Raw genomic sequence first — 14,684 nt, 5'->3', positions numbered from 1 at the left:
ATGCAGAGGGAGTTTCTCTGGCCTGGAATGTTTCAGGGTCATTTGCCACACAGCCATAACCACCCCCCCGCCCCCGACACCCAGGAGTGGGGGCCTGAGCTGGAGCCCCAAGTCCTGCATGCCTCATAACATTCCTGGAGTAACTTGAAGGTGGAATCTGGCCCAGAGGGCAAAGGGGTTGGGACAAGCAGCGTTTTCCTGGAAGGAGTTGAAGGAATGGCCATGTCTGGAACCTCAGAACCCTGATAAGAGAAGGGGTCAGGGGTCTTGGCCAGCTTTCCAGAGATTCCCCCACCTGAATCCAATACTGGAGTCAATCCACTTCTTCATTTTTTTTTTTTGTTCTCTACCCCCACTTTGCCTTTCTGGCAATGGAAAACCCAGCCACCAACCTACAGCCAGACGTCGGGTCTTGATTTCCACTAAGGAGCCAGGAGTGAAGTGAAAGTCACTCAGTCATGTCTCTTAGAGACCCCATGGACTGCCGGGAGCCTGCCAGGCTCCTCGGTACATGAAATTCTCCAGGCAAAAATACTGGAGTGGGTTGCCATGCCCTTCTCCAGGAGAGCTTCCCCACCCTGGGATCAAACCCAGGTCTCTGGCATCATGGGCGGATTGTTTACTGTCTGAGCCACAAGGAAACCCAAGGAGCTAGGAAATGGAAACCAAATGCCTGATACCAATCGGCATCAATGGGCTCACGGGTCCTCCACCCCTCTGCTGCAGACCACAGTGCCGGGAATGATATTTCTTAGGGAAGCAGGACAGAGAACTCAAGGACTTTGAAGTTATTCTAGGTAGGGTGGCCCCACTGTGGCCCTCAGCACCCCCTCCCTTCCCACTTCTGCCAGAATGTTGATGCTCCTGTGGCGACTAGACTGAGCATTCAAGGGGATTTGCAGGCCACGGTGGGAGGGCTTGGGTGCAAACAGATCAGCAGTTCCTCTCTGGAGCCCAGTTCTCCCCACTGTGACACTGCCCAGGGCAGTTCACTTCCTCTGGCCTGGTAGTGGTAGAGGGTGTTCACACTGACACGCAGTTGCTTTTATTTCCTTCTTTTCTGACAACTAGCACCTGGCTCCCAGATCGTGGGGGCAGGAACCAGGGGTGGGGGTGGGGAATCTGTGAGCTGTGGGATTCCTGCTCCCAAAGTACACATCCTCTGTTCTCTGGAACGAGACAGCGGCTCCCACCCCCACCCCACCACCTCAAGCCCTGCATTGATGACAACCAACGAGTTGGGCAGGGAAGTACACACATACACTGTGAATTTCGCTCTGTCTCTTGGCATCACACACATTCATACTGAGACTCATAGAGCCCGCACAGACACACCACACAAGGGTGCACCACGTCTATACACACGGTGCCTGGATGCATAGATCCTGTAAAAGCCCACTCTCACTCACACTTCGGGTATCACTTTGCCATATGCACACAGATTCATGCACACACACACACATTATAAATACACTTATATCACAAAGGTACATCCCAGGCCACACGTGCAGCCACCTCCCAAGCAGACCCAGCACTTTTTTGGGAGGCCCATGAAAGGAAAAGGACCTCTTACCTCCCACTCCAAGGACACAAGCGTAGAGCACTGGGAAGAGGGATTGGAGACAAGGGGGAATTTAAAGAGATGCCTTAGGGAAAGAGATACTCTCCCTCCATTTGGCTTAGGGACCTTAAGCTTCGCTGTCAGCCCACACTCGCCTCCTCCCCCTGTATGCCTTGGCCTCAGCTCCAGAAGTAGGGGGCTCTGTGAAGAGCAGCCCCCTGGCTGAAGGAACGTTGCTTTGTTCTTTATCTCCTGCTGCTGGTGCCTTGGGAAAACTAGATGGCTGTGGGATGCTGCCACTGAGGCAGGGCCAGAGATATGAGGATCGCAGCCCCAGCCTCAAGATTCAGACAGCACAGGTACCAGTGCATCAGGGCCAGTGAAATCGAGAAGCCTGGGAGCGCCTCAAGAGATCAAATACATGTACACACACACACACTCCACAGAAGTGAGGGGTGAGAAGCACTGGGAGATGACCAGGAATCCAGTGGCACCACATGGACACACATTCTAGGGCTGGCACTGACAGCCCACAGCCCGGTGAGCCCAGGACAGTGAGATTAAAGATAACCAACCGCACTCCCAACCCCTCAGAATCAAACCTCAGTGCAGCCCCCAGTCAAGAATCCAGGCAGTCAGAGCTGTGGAATTAATTGGAGAGCTTATCCCCGTTCCCCAGCTTCAGGGCAGTCCCTCCCCCAACTAAATTGATGAATCAAATCCAGACACAAACCCGATCTGCCTGATGCCCTAGAAAATGCCCCCGCTTCACTCTCCAGCTGATCTCAGAAATAGCTTTGGCCCAGCAAGGCTGTCCCTGCTTGATGCCTCCCTTCCGAAGCCATTACTGACCCACCAGAAGTCTGTACACAGACAGCACAGACTCTGGGGACAGAGCGGCCTCCCAGGAAGAGGCTGCAGGGAAGAGGAGGGTGAACTGGCTGACCCTTTGCAGTCCTTTTACCATCTAAGACAGCTCTCCCATCCCTAGTAATTAATTCCCTGTCTCTTAGTTGTAAATAAATCAACCAAACACCATTGTCTAGGGTTTTTTTGGTTTTGTTCTGTTTTGTTAAAAAAAAAAGACAAGACATCATGGTCAACTGGTAGGTTTCTCTCTGTCCATCCAGTTGAGCCGGAAAATGCCCAGGGGTAGGGAAATATAGGGGAGGAAAATCCAGGGAAGGAGATGTGGGGAGGAAGGGGCGTCATCCTGTGACTTCCTGTCTGTGACCACAAACGGAGGAGGGAGGACCCCAGATAAGCCCCTCACCTCCCAGCATGCCAATCCCTTTCTCCATCAGGCACATACATTCTTGCCTCCTACTCTGACTGCTCGGAGATGGGCCCTACCTCCCCAGCCCTCTGCTGGGCTTCCTCTATCCTCTTCCCTTCCCCAGAGCAGGGTCTCAGTTGCCAGGCAATCAAGCCAAGGTGGGCTTGCCCCTGCAGGTCCTTCGGACCTGGGAAGGAGTAAAGGAGAGCCTGGCAGGTTTTTCAGTTTTGGGATTGGGTCTCAGTGGGTCTCCTGCTACCCCTCACCTTCCCTATGGTAGGGACTAGACCTTCTGACTAGACCGAGGGGAGGGACAATGGTCAAGGTACATGTCTACTTTCCTCCCCTGATTGTGGAACTGGGACTTCTCTTCTCCCACAGACTTGGGCTCACCTTGCAGGAGGTGGACCCACATATCTACATCAGAGGGAGTCAAGATGAGTCCCCAGGGCTGCAAACTAGAGCTGGCATGTGGTCAAGAAGTGTTTATAGATGGCTGAAGGGCTGAAAGGCTGAGTGGATGAATGAACCCAGGATCAATTTGGAAACATACCAGGGTTCTCTTGGGCTGTCTAAGCCCATAGAGGACACCCCTAGGCTTTGGCTCACCCCAAGCACACACCCAGGCTCATCAACACACACGCACACACACATACACACAAACACACCCCGAGGGAAACTTCTGGGCCAGAGGCAAAGCCAGGACTCAGACCTAGGCTCCAGGTCAGCTCTGCAGCCTCCAGGGGAGGGGGCAGCAGGGGGCACTGAGCCCCCTGCCTGCTGACAGGTTCACTCTCGGAAGCTGTCAGCCAACTGGTGGCAGTCCAGCTCCCCCTTCGGCTCCAGGCCCCCCGGAAGCTTCACTCCTGTCTTCCGGTCCACACACCAACACTTGCCGCGCTGCCCATCCAGGGCTGGGTGGCACTGCCAAGACAAGGGTGTAGAGGTCAGGTTCCCGGTGGCCACCCCCGATCCCAGCCCAGCCCCCAGATCAGACAGTGGTTCCCAGCTGGTCTCTGAGGATGGAGGCTCTCTTGGGCATGAGTCCTCTGAGCTTACTGGAGTGCAGCGAAGGTGGCCACGAAGGAAAGGCCCAGAGAGTTTGGGAAGGCAGAGCCCTGAGGAAGTTCTGTAGACACCCTGGAGGGGAGATGGGATCCACAGAGCTGAAAGGTACAGCTGGATGTGAAAGACTAGGGTCCTGTTTGAAGTTTTTAGTTTGGGTTCAGATTGTGTTTTAGCTTGAGTTCTGACTGTGTTGAGGCTTCAAGACTAGGATTATGGTTAAGATTGAGATTATCCACATTGAAGTTAGGGTAGCATTAGGATAAGAGTCGCGGTCGAATTGGGGATTATGACTACAATTTGAGTTGGGTGAGGCAGACAGCCCAGGTCAGAAATGGAATTGGGACAGAGATAGAAGTCAAGGTCAGAACAAATAAAGCAGTTGGGCTAAACTTTGGGTCAGGCTTAGACAGGGGAGGAGGGAGGGAAGGGGGTAAAGGTGTATTTCAGAGTCAGGATTAGAGTTGAAGTGAAGGTTGTCTCAAGGGTAAGAACTGGCCAGATGATAAAGGGTCAAGTGTCAGAATTTTCAGCGAATAAAAATGGGAAGGAAACACACAGAACTGTATAACACAGAGAGTGAGCCCTAATGTAAACTACGGACTCTGGTTAATAACTAATAATCAATTTTAGTTCCCTGGCGATCCAGTGGTTAGGACTCGGCACGTTCACTGCCAGGGGTCCAGATTCAATCCTAGGTCAGCAAACTAAGATCCTAGAAGCCATGTGGCTTGGCCAAAAAAAAAGGAAAAGAGAAAAATTGAGACAAGGATAAAATTGGTATTGGGACAAAGGCTGGAGAAAGGTTTGGCACTGATTTGGGGCAGGGGACCTTTCTGGTTCTCCAGCACTGCACCCCACCTCATAACCTCCTCATGCCATCCTGGGGTGTGCAGACTCGGGGGCAGCCTTTCCCCTCCTAGCTAGGCCTCTTCTGGCCCAATAGCGGTCCACTTTGTGGATTCGCCTGTAGAGCACGAAGTCGGGGAACATGTGTGCCCATGCCCACGAGGGCTGGAGGAGATCCAGGCCTCAACCAGCATGAGGCCACCCAGTGCCCTGCCCAGATATACCACCATCCCAGGTGAGCCCGACTCTAACAGGCCAGAGATGGAGCTGGAGCAGGTCCACCTCACTGACCATCCCAGCTTCCTGGGGGCTTGTCATAGGAACCCATGTTCCAAAGGTGTGAGGAGGCCTAGAGGTTTCTACATCCCTGTCTCCTCTCCTGCCCTCTCCTTCCTCTGCTCCACCCGAAATGCCCATTCCCAGCTGTCAGGTCTGCCTTCCCCCCAGTTTGGCTGACCCTTAGGTCCTTTGATGACTCAGCTTGGGGGAAGGGGCAGGTTGAGTTTTCTCCGCAACTCCTTAAGACCTAGCCCCTCCATTCCCAGATGACACCTCAGACACCCAGGGACAAAAGAAAACTACTCACAGGAATGAAGGTGGAGAGGGGAAGGGGTGGGGAGGCAGAGGCTGACAGGTGCTAGGTCTGCCTCACAGATGGTAGCTACAGAGGCCATGGAAATAGCCCTGGGTGGGATGGCAGGATGACTGGCCTGCCTTTAACTTGTCCTGTGACTCCAGGCTGCCCTCTGCCCCTCCCTGGGCCTCAGTCTACTCATCTGAGGGGGAATAGGTAAAATGAACTGAGATCCTGAGTCTGGGGGTGGAGGTGCTTTGGAGAGGGTCTAAGGGGTGAGCTTGGGACTGGGGAACCTCCCCCTTCCTGAGACAGCCATCCCAGACATCCCAGAGCTGAGGCCGGGCCGAGCCGATGGAGACGGAGACGCACCTGCTTGGGGTGGAAGTTGCCGTTGCGGTCACAGTTGGGGATGGGAATGATGTAAAGGTCTTCGTGGGTGCGGCTCTGTGAGGCGGCCAGCCGCTCCAGCGCCCGGTGCAGCTCACTCTGGCAGGAGCCCTGGGGCTGGAGGAGGGGAAGATGAAACTGTTTAGCGGGAGCGGAAGAGGCAGGGGGACCAGGGCTGAGGGTCAGACCAGGACTGCAGGCTCTGAAAGGAGGGTTCAGGCCTGGAGGTCGAGCAGGCCTCCAATGAGATGAAAGGAGGGGCTCGGGTTCAGGGGACCCTGGCGGGCAGGACAGAGGGACATTTGGGAGAGGATCTCGAGCCAAAAAGCTCCTAAAAAGAGGGGTGTGACGTGAAGGGACCTAGGGAGGAAAGGAAATCTATGGAGAAGGACAGCAAGGGGATGATGTCTCAACAAGACGGAAGGATGAAATCATATAATTAACAACTTGTAAGACCCAGGCACGGATCCATCAGAACCACCCATCAGAAAGGACATTAGCCAGACCCTGGATCAAGGTCCCAAGGCTCCCTGCTATGGCCAGCCTGAACTCTGGAGTTTCTGAGACGCTCTGGAGTGAGGAATCCAGGGGAAGAGCCAAGCAACATCAGGGGGCTTGGGGCAACTGCTATTCACCAACCAATGTGGAAGTGTCTCAGTATTTAACAGTAACTTCAGTTGGCCCCAGTGTCTAGAACTGCTGAGCCGGAGAGGAATTTCAACAGGAGTGAGGACGTTCTTTATGGGTCCTGGTGACGCACACAAGGTGCACAGAGCACATAGCCAGAGAATGCTTGCTGAACGGACACTGTCCGGACCTGGGGGCGGTGGTGATGGCGGTGGGGTGTGCCTATGCTTGTGCACATTTGATCAGTGGTCCTCACCACAGGCCGGGCTTCCTCTCGGGGCACCCCGATGACCTTCATCTTGCCCCCACTGGTGCTCCGGTCTCGAATTTTGGCTAAGTGCTTCTGCAGACACTTGCGGTCGTGGGCGCTGCAGGGGCTGAAGCTGTTGTTGGGGTGGTCGCCCTCGTCCTTGTCTGCAGTCAGGCCAAGATGGGGAGAGGTCAGTGCTTATAAAAGGGCAAGACAGCAGAGCAACCCGACTTCCCATCTGCATTCTCCTCCTTGAGGAGTCTCCAGCCTGGTGCTGGAAGAACCAGGGGAGGAGCAGGGGGTCTGGGGGTGGGAAGAAATGAGAGCAGCACCCCGGTTTCCTCCCCACTCCCCTGGATTTTCTCGGGAGAATATTCCTCTTGGAGTCCTTGATTTTTCCTTCACTCCACCCAGTCCAGTCCTCAGATGAGTCACCAGCTGCAGCCGCCCAAACAGCAGGAGGGTCCCCTGGGCCTTCAGGGAGGTCTGAGGCAGGCCAAGGGCCCCACATTCATGTCCCCCTTCCATTCAGCTCTCCCTACCATCCCCCTTCTCCGTCTGCTCTTTCTTCCTGTCTCCTTTCCTGCTCCTTCCAGCATCTGGCTGAGCCAGTCAGGGGATCCCCAGGGCTGTCAGTTCTGCTGACCCTCTTCCAAATGGCCAGAATCAAAGTTTCCATGAGTGATGAGAAACATGGCCCAAAAGCTCTCTCCATTGGCTAGAGAGAAGTGGGAGTGGGTGTGTATGCTTGCATGTGAAAAGTGTGTGCGTGTGTGTGTGGGAGAGACACTGTGTGGCCCCCAGGACCAAAAGAACACCCTTGCATACTCCTGCAGCCCCCCACCTCACCATTCCAAAGTCTCCCATCCTTAGATTTCAGACCTCATCCAAAGTGCATATCTGCTGCCCAGGGCCAGGGCACTGGGGATCTGGAGATGGGGGTGGGCTGGACCACCACCCTCTCCCTGGGATCTCTTAAAGGCTCTATCTGAACTCAAGAAAAAAACCCATCCAGAAGTCCCAGAACTGTAACCTCTGCTACTCCATCCTAGCAGCCAAACCCAGAACGCAGAGCTGAGCTGGAGGAAGAGGTCTCAAGATCTCTCTGCACATCAGAGCCACCTCTGAAATGCTCAGGCTTGGCAGCTTGCTGCCGACCCGAGTGCAAAGCCCCTGCCAGCATTCCAGATGTTGGCAGCCGGACAGAAGGTTACATCTGGTTTGCGTCAGGATTTTTTTTTTTCCTGAGGAGTTAGCAGGTTCCACCATGCATGGCAGCAGTCCCAGAGCTGCCTTGGGGTCAAATTGTATTTTTCTGTTGAGCCAAAGTTAGTTAGCGGGGGTTAGTTCTCTTCTTATTCTCCTAGTTCTGGGGGTGTGGGGTGAAGCACATAGATAAAGAAAAGCCAGACAAGGAGGAATTTAGACCCCCAAAAAGTCTGTGTCAAGATTCCACGCCAAAGGTTATTTATAAAGTTGAGTCACCAAGGATGGGAAAAGGTTTTGTCACGGGTGCAGGGCTGGCTTAGAGAAAAGAACCAGAGGGAAGGAATAAATGGAGCAGAGAGATATAATCCTTCCTTCTACGTATTTAACATCTCAAGAAGGACAGTCTGTTGGGGACTTCCGTCCCAAAAGATGACAACAAGTTTCCAAAGGTCAACCAAGGAGAAGCCTTGGAGACAAAGACCAACAAAGACCTCCCAGCCAGTGTGGGCAGCAGAAGAAGGGGATGGTCAATCTCAGAAGACCAGGACTGTGCAAAGGGGCCCATAAGAAGTCAGACCCAAGCCCTCAGCCAGGAACCAGAGAGAAGATCTGAGATCCAGGCTCCTCCCTGAAGACCCTCCCAAGGAACTTTCTGGCCAAGAAGGCCAGTGACCCCCACACACACGTCACTCTCATCTTGCACAAAGCCACAAGACTTGTGGGTGGACTCACAGCTTCGTGGGGGTTTAGGCCGGAGCTGACGAATTGAAAGAAAGGAAATAGAAGACTGAAAAAAATTGAAGCCAAATCTTGGAACCACAGGGGCTAAGCTGAGCTGGGAACAAAGGGGCCACCACTCTACCTAGAAAGGCTGGAAGAATCCCAGGGGTCATTTGCCACAACCCACGAGTACCTCGATGGCCCCCTTTGACCTGGAGACATTTCACTGTCTTACCTTTGAGTTTGCTTTCTTTTCAGGACCATAAAAGAAAGCACAGTTGTGCACAATAACACTTGTGCCTCTTGATAAATGGCCAGATGTTCTTTAGGTTCCCTAGGAAGAGTTTTTCTAATGCAGGGGGCTGCCTCAGGAGGTAGAGAGCTCCTTGTCCTGGAGGTGGGGCAAGTCAGGGTGGCAGAGGCCTCAAGGACCCGGAAAGATCTGCAGTAGAGGTCTGACTGCTTTCCAACATTGTGTTCCCATGAGGCTAAGTTCACACAGACACTCAGGGGATTATTAGAGGATATTTGGAATGTTTATCCCCTAACTTAAGAAGTACCATTAAAGAGGACAACTGGGTCCGCTCACTGAACCCTGGGGCTGCGTGGGGCGTAGGGTGAGCCTGGAACATAGCTCTTGTTTTGTGTTGGCAGGCCCCCATCACATGGCAGGGAGGGGGAGGTTATCTGGGGAAAGCTGAGCAGGCTGCCTGCCTGGCCTTCTCCTCCTTGGTTCCCCACTGCCCAGCACCTTAGACGTTGAAAGTAGAACCCAGCAGACTGGGAGAGTGGCTCCATACTGCCTCTCGCATACCTGGGTACAGTGTATGTCCCTATCTGCCAGACAGAGGCTGGGACTCAAGGATCACAAACACACACAAACAATCACGTGTCCAGACACACACTGGTCCACACGTGCACACCCACATGCACCCTGGCGCCCCGACCCTGCCCTGGGCAGAGCACACTGACTATCCCGGCTGTTGACTTTCCACTTAATCTGTAACTTTTCATTGTCCAGCCTTGTTTCACTGGCAGACTGAGGCCCCACCCCAGGATCCACCCCAGGCACTAGGTTTGGGAGGGCGAAGTTCGTAGCCTTGAGTCCCTAAAAAAAAAAAAGTTCACCTTCCCATCTCTGCAACCTGCTAAATGCTTGCTACTTACTTCCCTGCTCACCCAGGAGGTCCAGCCACATCGTGCTGCTCACCTAGGTGGTGCTTCTGGAAAAACCATGATCCTGGTGGGTTTCCCTCTGAGCAGGAGCCAGAGTCAGACCTTCCCCCTCACTTCCCCCGCAAAGGTCAGACTCCCTACATCTGAAAGGTCTGTTTGGGAGGTGGGGCTTCCCAGGTAGGCCGGGTCACCTCATCCAGCCCTGCTGGAGTAGGTCAATGACGTCCCATCACAGGGTAAACGTGGTCTCTGCTCCAGCCACAGAGGAAGGGCAGGCACCCAGAGAAAGAAGAGGCTCCACAGCTTTGGCACCAGTGGCTGCAAAGTTCATGGTAAAAGCTAGAGGATTTCCTCTTTCTTGCTGCCCAATTTCATCCTGGTGATTTCTCCTCCACTCCAGCCCACACCCGGCTCAAGATGCCTAGGGTGAGGCTCTGAGGTAGGTGGGCCCAGCCACCTAGACATGAGCCGGTGGGTCACCCACCTGCCCTGCAAGAAAGGCCTGGACTCTCACTGGAGAAGCCAAGATCCCCATGCCAGGTACCAGCCCTTTCTCTGAGGTCTGGTTCAAGTGGGGGCCCCCCTCACCCTTGTGCCATGGCTGCTGGCCTCAAAGTGTCAGAGAAGGACAGCTGGGAAGGACCCTCCGCCCTACCCCCTCCACTCCTCTGCATGTCCCTCAGCTTTGCTCACTTCCCCATTGTCCCCTAAAGCCCTAGCATCATGGGAGAAGTTAAGCTTCAACTTAAATCCATTTGGTTTCCTGTTCATCACCAAGCTCTCATTGCTCCAACATTGAGCTCTTACTCCATGCCAGACACCCCAAACCTACAAGTTGGGTCCTGTTGTTCCCCCTTTTTACACATGAGGAAATGAAGCAGAATGGCTCTGCAGCTCCTATGTCTTTAAATGGAAAGGCTCCTGATACCCAAAGCACCAATAATTCTGACTTTGCCAAAACTGCAGAAAAAATGTTAAGCAGCCATGCTCCTCCTTCCCCCCTCCCCCAAGGCACAGAATTTCTGGGAAGGCCCTGTTCCCATGACGTGACTGGATTCCCAGTATTGAAGTAGGGGGGACAATATTTGCTGTGTCGACTAAAAATTAACCCAGCCTGCATGTTCCCTAACGCTGTCCCAGAGGGACCCAGGGCACAGCTTCAGATTACCCCAGTCCAAACGCTGATCTTCCCACCATCCCCTCCCCTAGATTCCACAAGTCAAGGGTCAGTACACTGAATCAGGATCATGAATTTCTGAGGCAGGTGTCCCCACTCCACCCTCACCTCTAGTGGCCTGGCTCAAAAAGCTGGGACAGGGCGTCATGGCACAGGGTGGAAGCAGGAGAGCATGGAGAGGGATGTGGGGAGATCTGCCCCCCCCGCCGAGCAAACAGTCAGCCTCTGGACCACAGCAGACCAAGGGAAGAGGCTGCCCTCCCCCAGTCACCTGCTGAAGCTCAGCCCCAAGAGGAAAAGGCAGGAAGAAAAGTTCAACGATACCTCTGCCAAAACCCAGGCAAGAAAGTCAAAGCCTTGGGACATAACAGGGACAGTGGCCTATTGACAGTGGAAGGCTCAGGAGGATAGCAAGGAGAGGGACCAAGCTCTGGCCTCCAGATCTCACCAGACACCCTGCAGGGCTGCCACACAACCCTAGGGGGCTCCTTTCACATGGTGCGGTATGGCCTGGGCTGGGGCAGGGGTACTTCTAGGATGTCTGGGAGGTAAGAGGTCAAGGACACAGCTTACTGAGCAGGGACCTAGTGTCCCCAGGGTCCCCTCCCCTCCCCTTTCCCTCTCCTGATTTCTGCCTGCCCTGCAAGGATGGAGGCTGAGGGAAGGAGGAGAAAGGTTGAGAAACCCAGGCCCTATAATCTAAAGAGGATCTAAGGCTGCCTGTCGAGGCTGGTGGACATGATGTCCACAGGGCATTCACAAACTGTTCACGCCATGCCTCCCCAAATCTCCTAGGGGAACAGTTTGCACTACGGGATGGGCTGTTCTTACCTAGCCGGGAAAGCAGGGGCTGAGGGCTCTTCTCTTCTGTCTCAGGTTCAAGTTGGTGAGAGAGCAGGAGCCCACCAGCCACCCTAATCTGCGGCCAGACACCCGCTGGCAGGTGGAGGATGAAGATGCAAAGGGAAAGTGGACCTGTTGTTCCCAGGGAGCCCAAGGGCTCAGCCCTCACTCCCAGTCTGGTCTGGCACCAGAACCCCTCCTCCCCACTGGCACTGGCATCTGTACCCCAGCATCAGCAACTTACACCCCAAGACTCCCCCCCCACGGCTTCCCAGATGTGCTGGGTGCCAGGCTGGCATTTCTCCTAGAATGTTTTCTGCTGACCTATCTCTCGCTGCCCAGGAGCAGGAAGGGCAGAGAGGCCCGAGGCTCAGACCCCTGGGGTCCACCTCCTTCCTGTTTTCCCTGCATCCTGCTCTCCTCTGGCTAACAAGCTGCAGAGGATTGAGGAAGTGGAGCGGCCTGGGACCCAGGGCAGGAAGCTTGGGGCCGCAGTCCCAGCATCCGGACTGCAACAATGGAAGCTTCAAGCACCAGGAAAAGAGGCAGACGCGGACAGAGGCACCGGGAGAGCAAAACAGAATCAGAGAGGGAACAAGAAACAGAGGCGGAGGGAGAGAAAGGCAGACAGAGGTTCCAAAAGTGACAGAGAAAGACAGGGGCAGAGACAGAAACGGTGACAGAGACGAGACAAAGGGCAACAGAAAGACTGAGATGAAAGTGAGCAAAGCAGAACAACGAAACAGGAAAGGAAATAAGAGGAGAAAGAAGCTGATAAGGGACAGGAGACAGAGACGAAAGGAGAATCTGAGAATGTGGTTAGTCAAACTAGAGGTTGAGAGACGCAGCAGGAAAGAACAAAAGAATAAGAGGAAGAAGGAGAGACACTGAGAAAGGTTATCAGAAGAAACTGAAAGTCTCACCGAGACATAGAAAAAGAGAAAGTGTAAGAATGAGGGCCTTCCAAACCTCTCTCTCCATCTCTCTCCCCACCCCCTCCCACCCGACCTTCCATCCCTGCTCCCTATCCCGTTAGGTTTCTGCAGCTCTGGGCTGGGAACCAAGACTTGCTTCTCTTCTGCCACCTCCGATGGCACCTGACAGGAGCAAGGAGCAGGGTGCCTGGGTACCAGGGCAGGAGGAGGTGCCCAGGCCTGGCAGAGAGACCCCTGCCTTCCCAATACCTCTCAAAAAGCTAGGTGAGCTGGCCTGGGACTTTGGGGAAGGGCCACTCTGATGCCCCCTCACCACCAAAACCTCTCTAATTGGCGTGTCCCACTCCATCCCACCTCAATGTCAAAAGTCAAAGCCCTGGGTTCTCAGACTCATGGGGCTTCAGCTGAGTCCAGAGTGAGGGAAGGTCACTGGCTCAGGAACAGAAAGTCTCCAGGCCACGTTCCCCATCCCCCAGGTGTCTGGCCCCTCATTGCAGGCTGTGGCTGCTGGCTGGACCAGGTCACTTAACTTTCCACCCTTACAGCAGCAGCCAGGACTACCATTGAGACTCTCTTCCTAAATAGGTACCCTTCAGATGGAGGAATGGCACAGAATCCTCCGTGATGGTGGCAACAGGCTGCCAGCGACTTGATAGCAGTTTCCTTGGCCGACCCTGTCCCATGCCAGTCGGGCCCTGCCACGTACCTGTCTTCTGCTCAACTCACAGCGGATTTTCAAGAGCCTTCCAGGCCAGCCCGAATGGGAAAGGGGGCTTCTGGGAGGGCAGGACGCCAGGGAGGGCATGCAAGGGCAGGGGCACCTTACCAGAGGGCTGCAGGCTTTCCTGGATGGCCTCGATCTCTGCCAGCTCCATGCACACGCCTTGGCCGTGCACCAGCGTGTGCAGGGGCTTCTCCACGCCCCGGGGCGGGTAGCAGCGCAGGCCGGAGCCGCAGCGGGGGGTGTACACCCCACAGGGCATCCCCTTGCCCAGGGCGCAAGTGGCGCAACAGCCGCAGCCCGGCTCTCGCACCAGCTCCTCGCAGCCCACGGGGGGGCGGCAGCGCGCCAGCTTCTCCTCGGAGCAGGGCGGGCAGTGGATGGCTTCGTCGCCCAGGCTCGGCCCGGGCCCGGCGGCCAGCAGCAGCGCGGCCACGAGGCAGAGGGACAGCATGACCGGACGGGGACGGGGCGCGGGCTGGCAGCGGGGGACACACAGGGGCAGCGCCCGGCGCGTCTGGAGGACCCGACCCGGAGGACGCGGGGACACGCGGTGGCCCCCGCTGGCGGACAAGGACGGAGCCGAGGAAGTTAGCAAGCTGGCCGGAGGGGAGCGAGCCTGGCCGCCGAGGCGCTGCGCCGCATCCTCGGCCCGGCCCAGGCGGCGGGCGGCGGGGGGGCAGGGGGCTGCGCGGCTGCCCGGGACCGGCTCCCCCGGACTTTATACGGGCCCCTGGCCACACCCCCAGCGCCGTCCCGGTGGTGGGGGAGGGGCGGGGAGCGGGAGCGGGGAGGCGGCTGTTAGGGGGAGGGGGCGCTGCCCTAAGTCGCCGCCGCCGCCGCGACAACATCTCAAAGTCCTTTTCTGCCGCAGGAGGAAGCGGCGCAGTTTGGAAGCCACGGCAGGGGCTGAGAGCGCTTCCGAACCGGGGCCCCGGGGGGCAGCGAAGGGGGAGGCAAAGCGAAGGCGCTGCTCCTCGGTTCCCCCACTCCCGACCTTGGAGGAGTCTCCCCCGGACCCCTGAGATGGCCCGCGGTCCCCCACGCTGAGAGCGCGGCGACCTCCTGGCCCCAACTCCCGGGTCCGAGATTCGGTCTCCCTGGCCGGACAGAGCCCTTTCCACCCCACTCCAGGGCTTCGCGTCTCAGCCGCTGGAGAACTGGTCCTGGGAGGAGGGGAAAGCGGGCCCAGAAGGGTCTGACGGCCCTAAGAAGTTAATAGGCTCTCTCCTCCTCACTTACCGCTTCCAACCTGCTCCCGCCCCCAGCCTCCCCGGGGCTCATTGGAGACCCTGTCCCCTCTGGCTCACC

At 55.9% G+C, this 14,684-nt stretch overlaps 1 protein-coding gene across 1 annotated transcript; it reads right to left on the bottom strand.

Annotated features, from left to right (window-relative positions):
• Window positions 1-2,636: 2,636 nt before the first annotated feature.
• Window positions 2,637-14,088, bottom strand: IGFBP4 (insulin like growth factor binding protein 4). The gene is made up of 4 exons (XM_055407812.2): window positions 13,479-14,088; window positions 6,599-6,756; window positions 5,698-5,832; window positions 2,637-3,761 (listed from the first exon to the last, which is right to left on the bottom strand). The coding sequence occupies exons 1-4, from the start codon at window positions 13,825-13,827 to the stop codon at window positions 3,627-3,629; spliced, it is 777 nt and encodes a 258-aa protein (XP_055263787.2). The 5' UTR covers window positions 13,828-14,088; the 3' UTR covers window positions 2,637-3,626.
• Between the last annotated feature and the right edge of the window lie 596 nt (window positions 14,089-14,684).

The sequence above is a fragment of the Moschus berezovskii genome, chromosome 20, assembly GCF_049115385.1.
Source record: "Moschus berezovskii isolate FMDL1 chromosome 20, NW_MosBer_1.0, whole genome shotgun sequence".
NCBI lineage: Eukaryota > Metazoa > Chordata > Mammalia > Artiodactyla > Moschidae > Moschus > Moschus berezovskii.
Note: the sequence above shows the minus strand (reverse complement) of the source record. Positions and strands in the feature narration are given on the sequence as shown.

Bases quoted from the DNA above. Each gene is read 5' to 3' on its own strand.
- IGFBP4 (XM_055407812.2), bottom strand. From the start codon at position 13,827: ATGCTGTCCCTCTGCCTCGTGGCCGCGCTGCTGCTGGCCGCCGGGCCC. The intron at 6,757-13,478 runs GTAAGGTGCCCC...GCCTGACTGCAG, and splicing joins GGAAAGCCTGCAGCCCTCTG to ACAAGGACGAGGGCGACCAC. The intron at 5,833-6,598 runs GTGAGGACCACT...CCCCTCCTCCAG, and splicing joins GAGAGGAAGCCCGGCCTGTG to CCCCAGGGCTCCTGCCAGAG.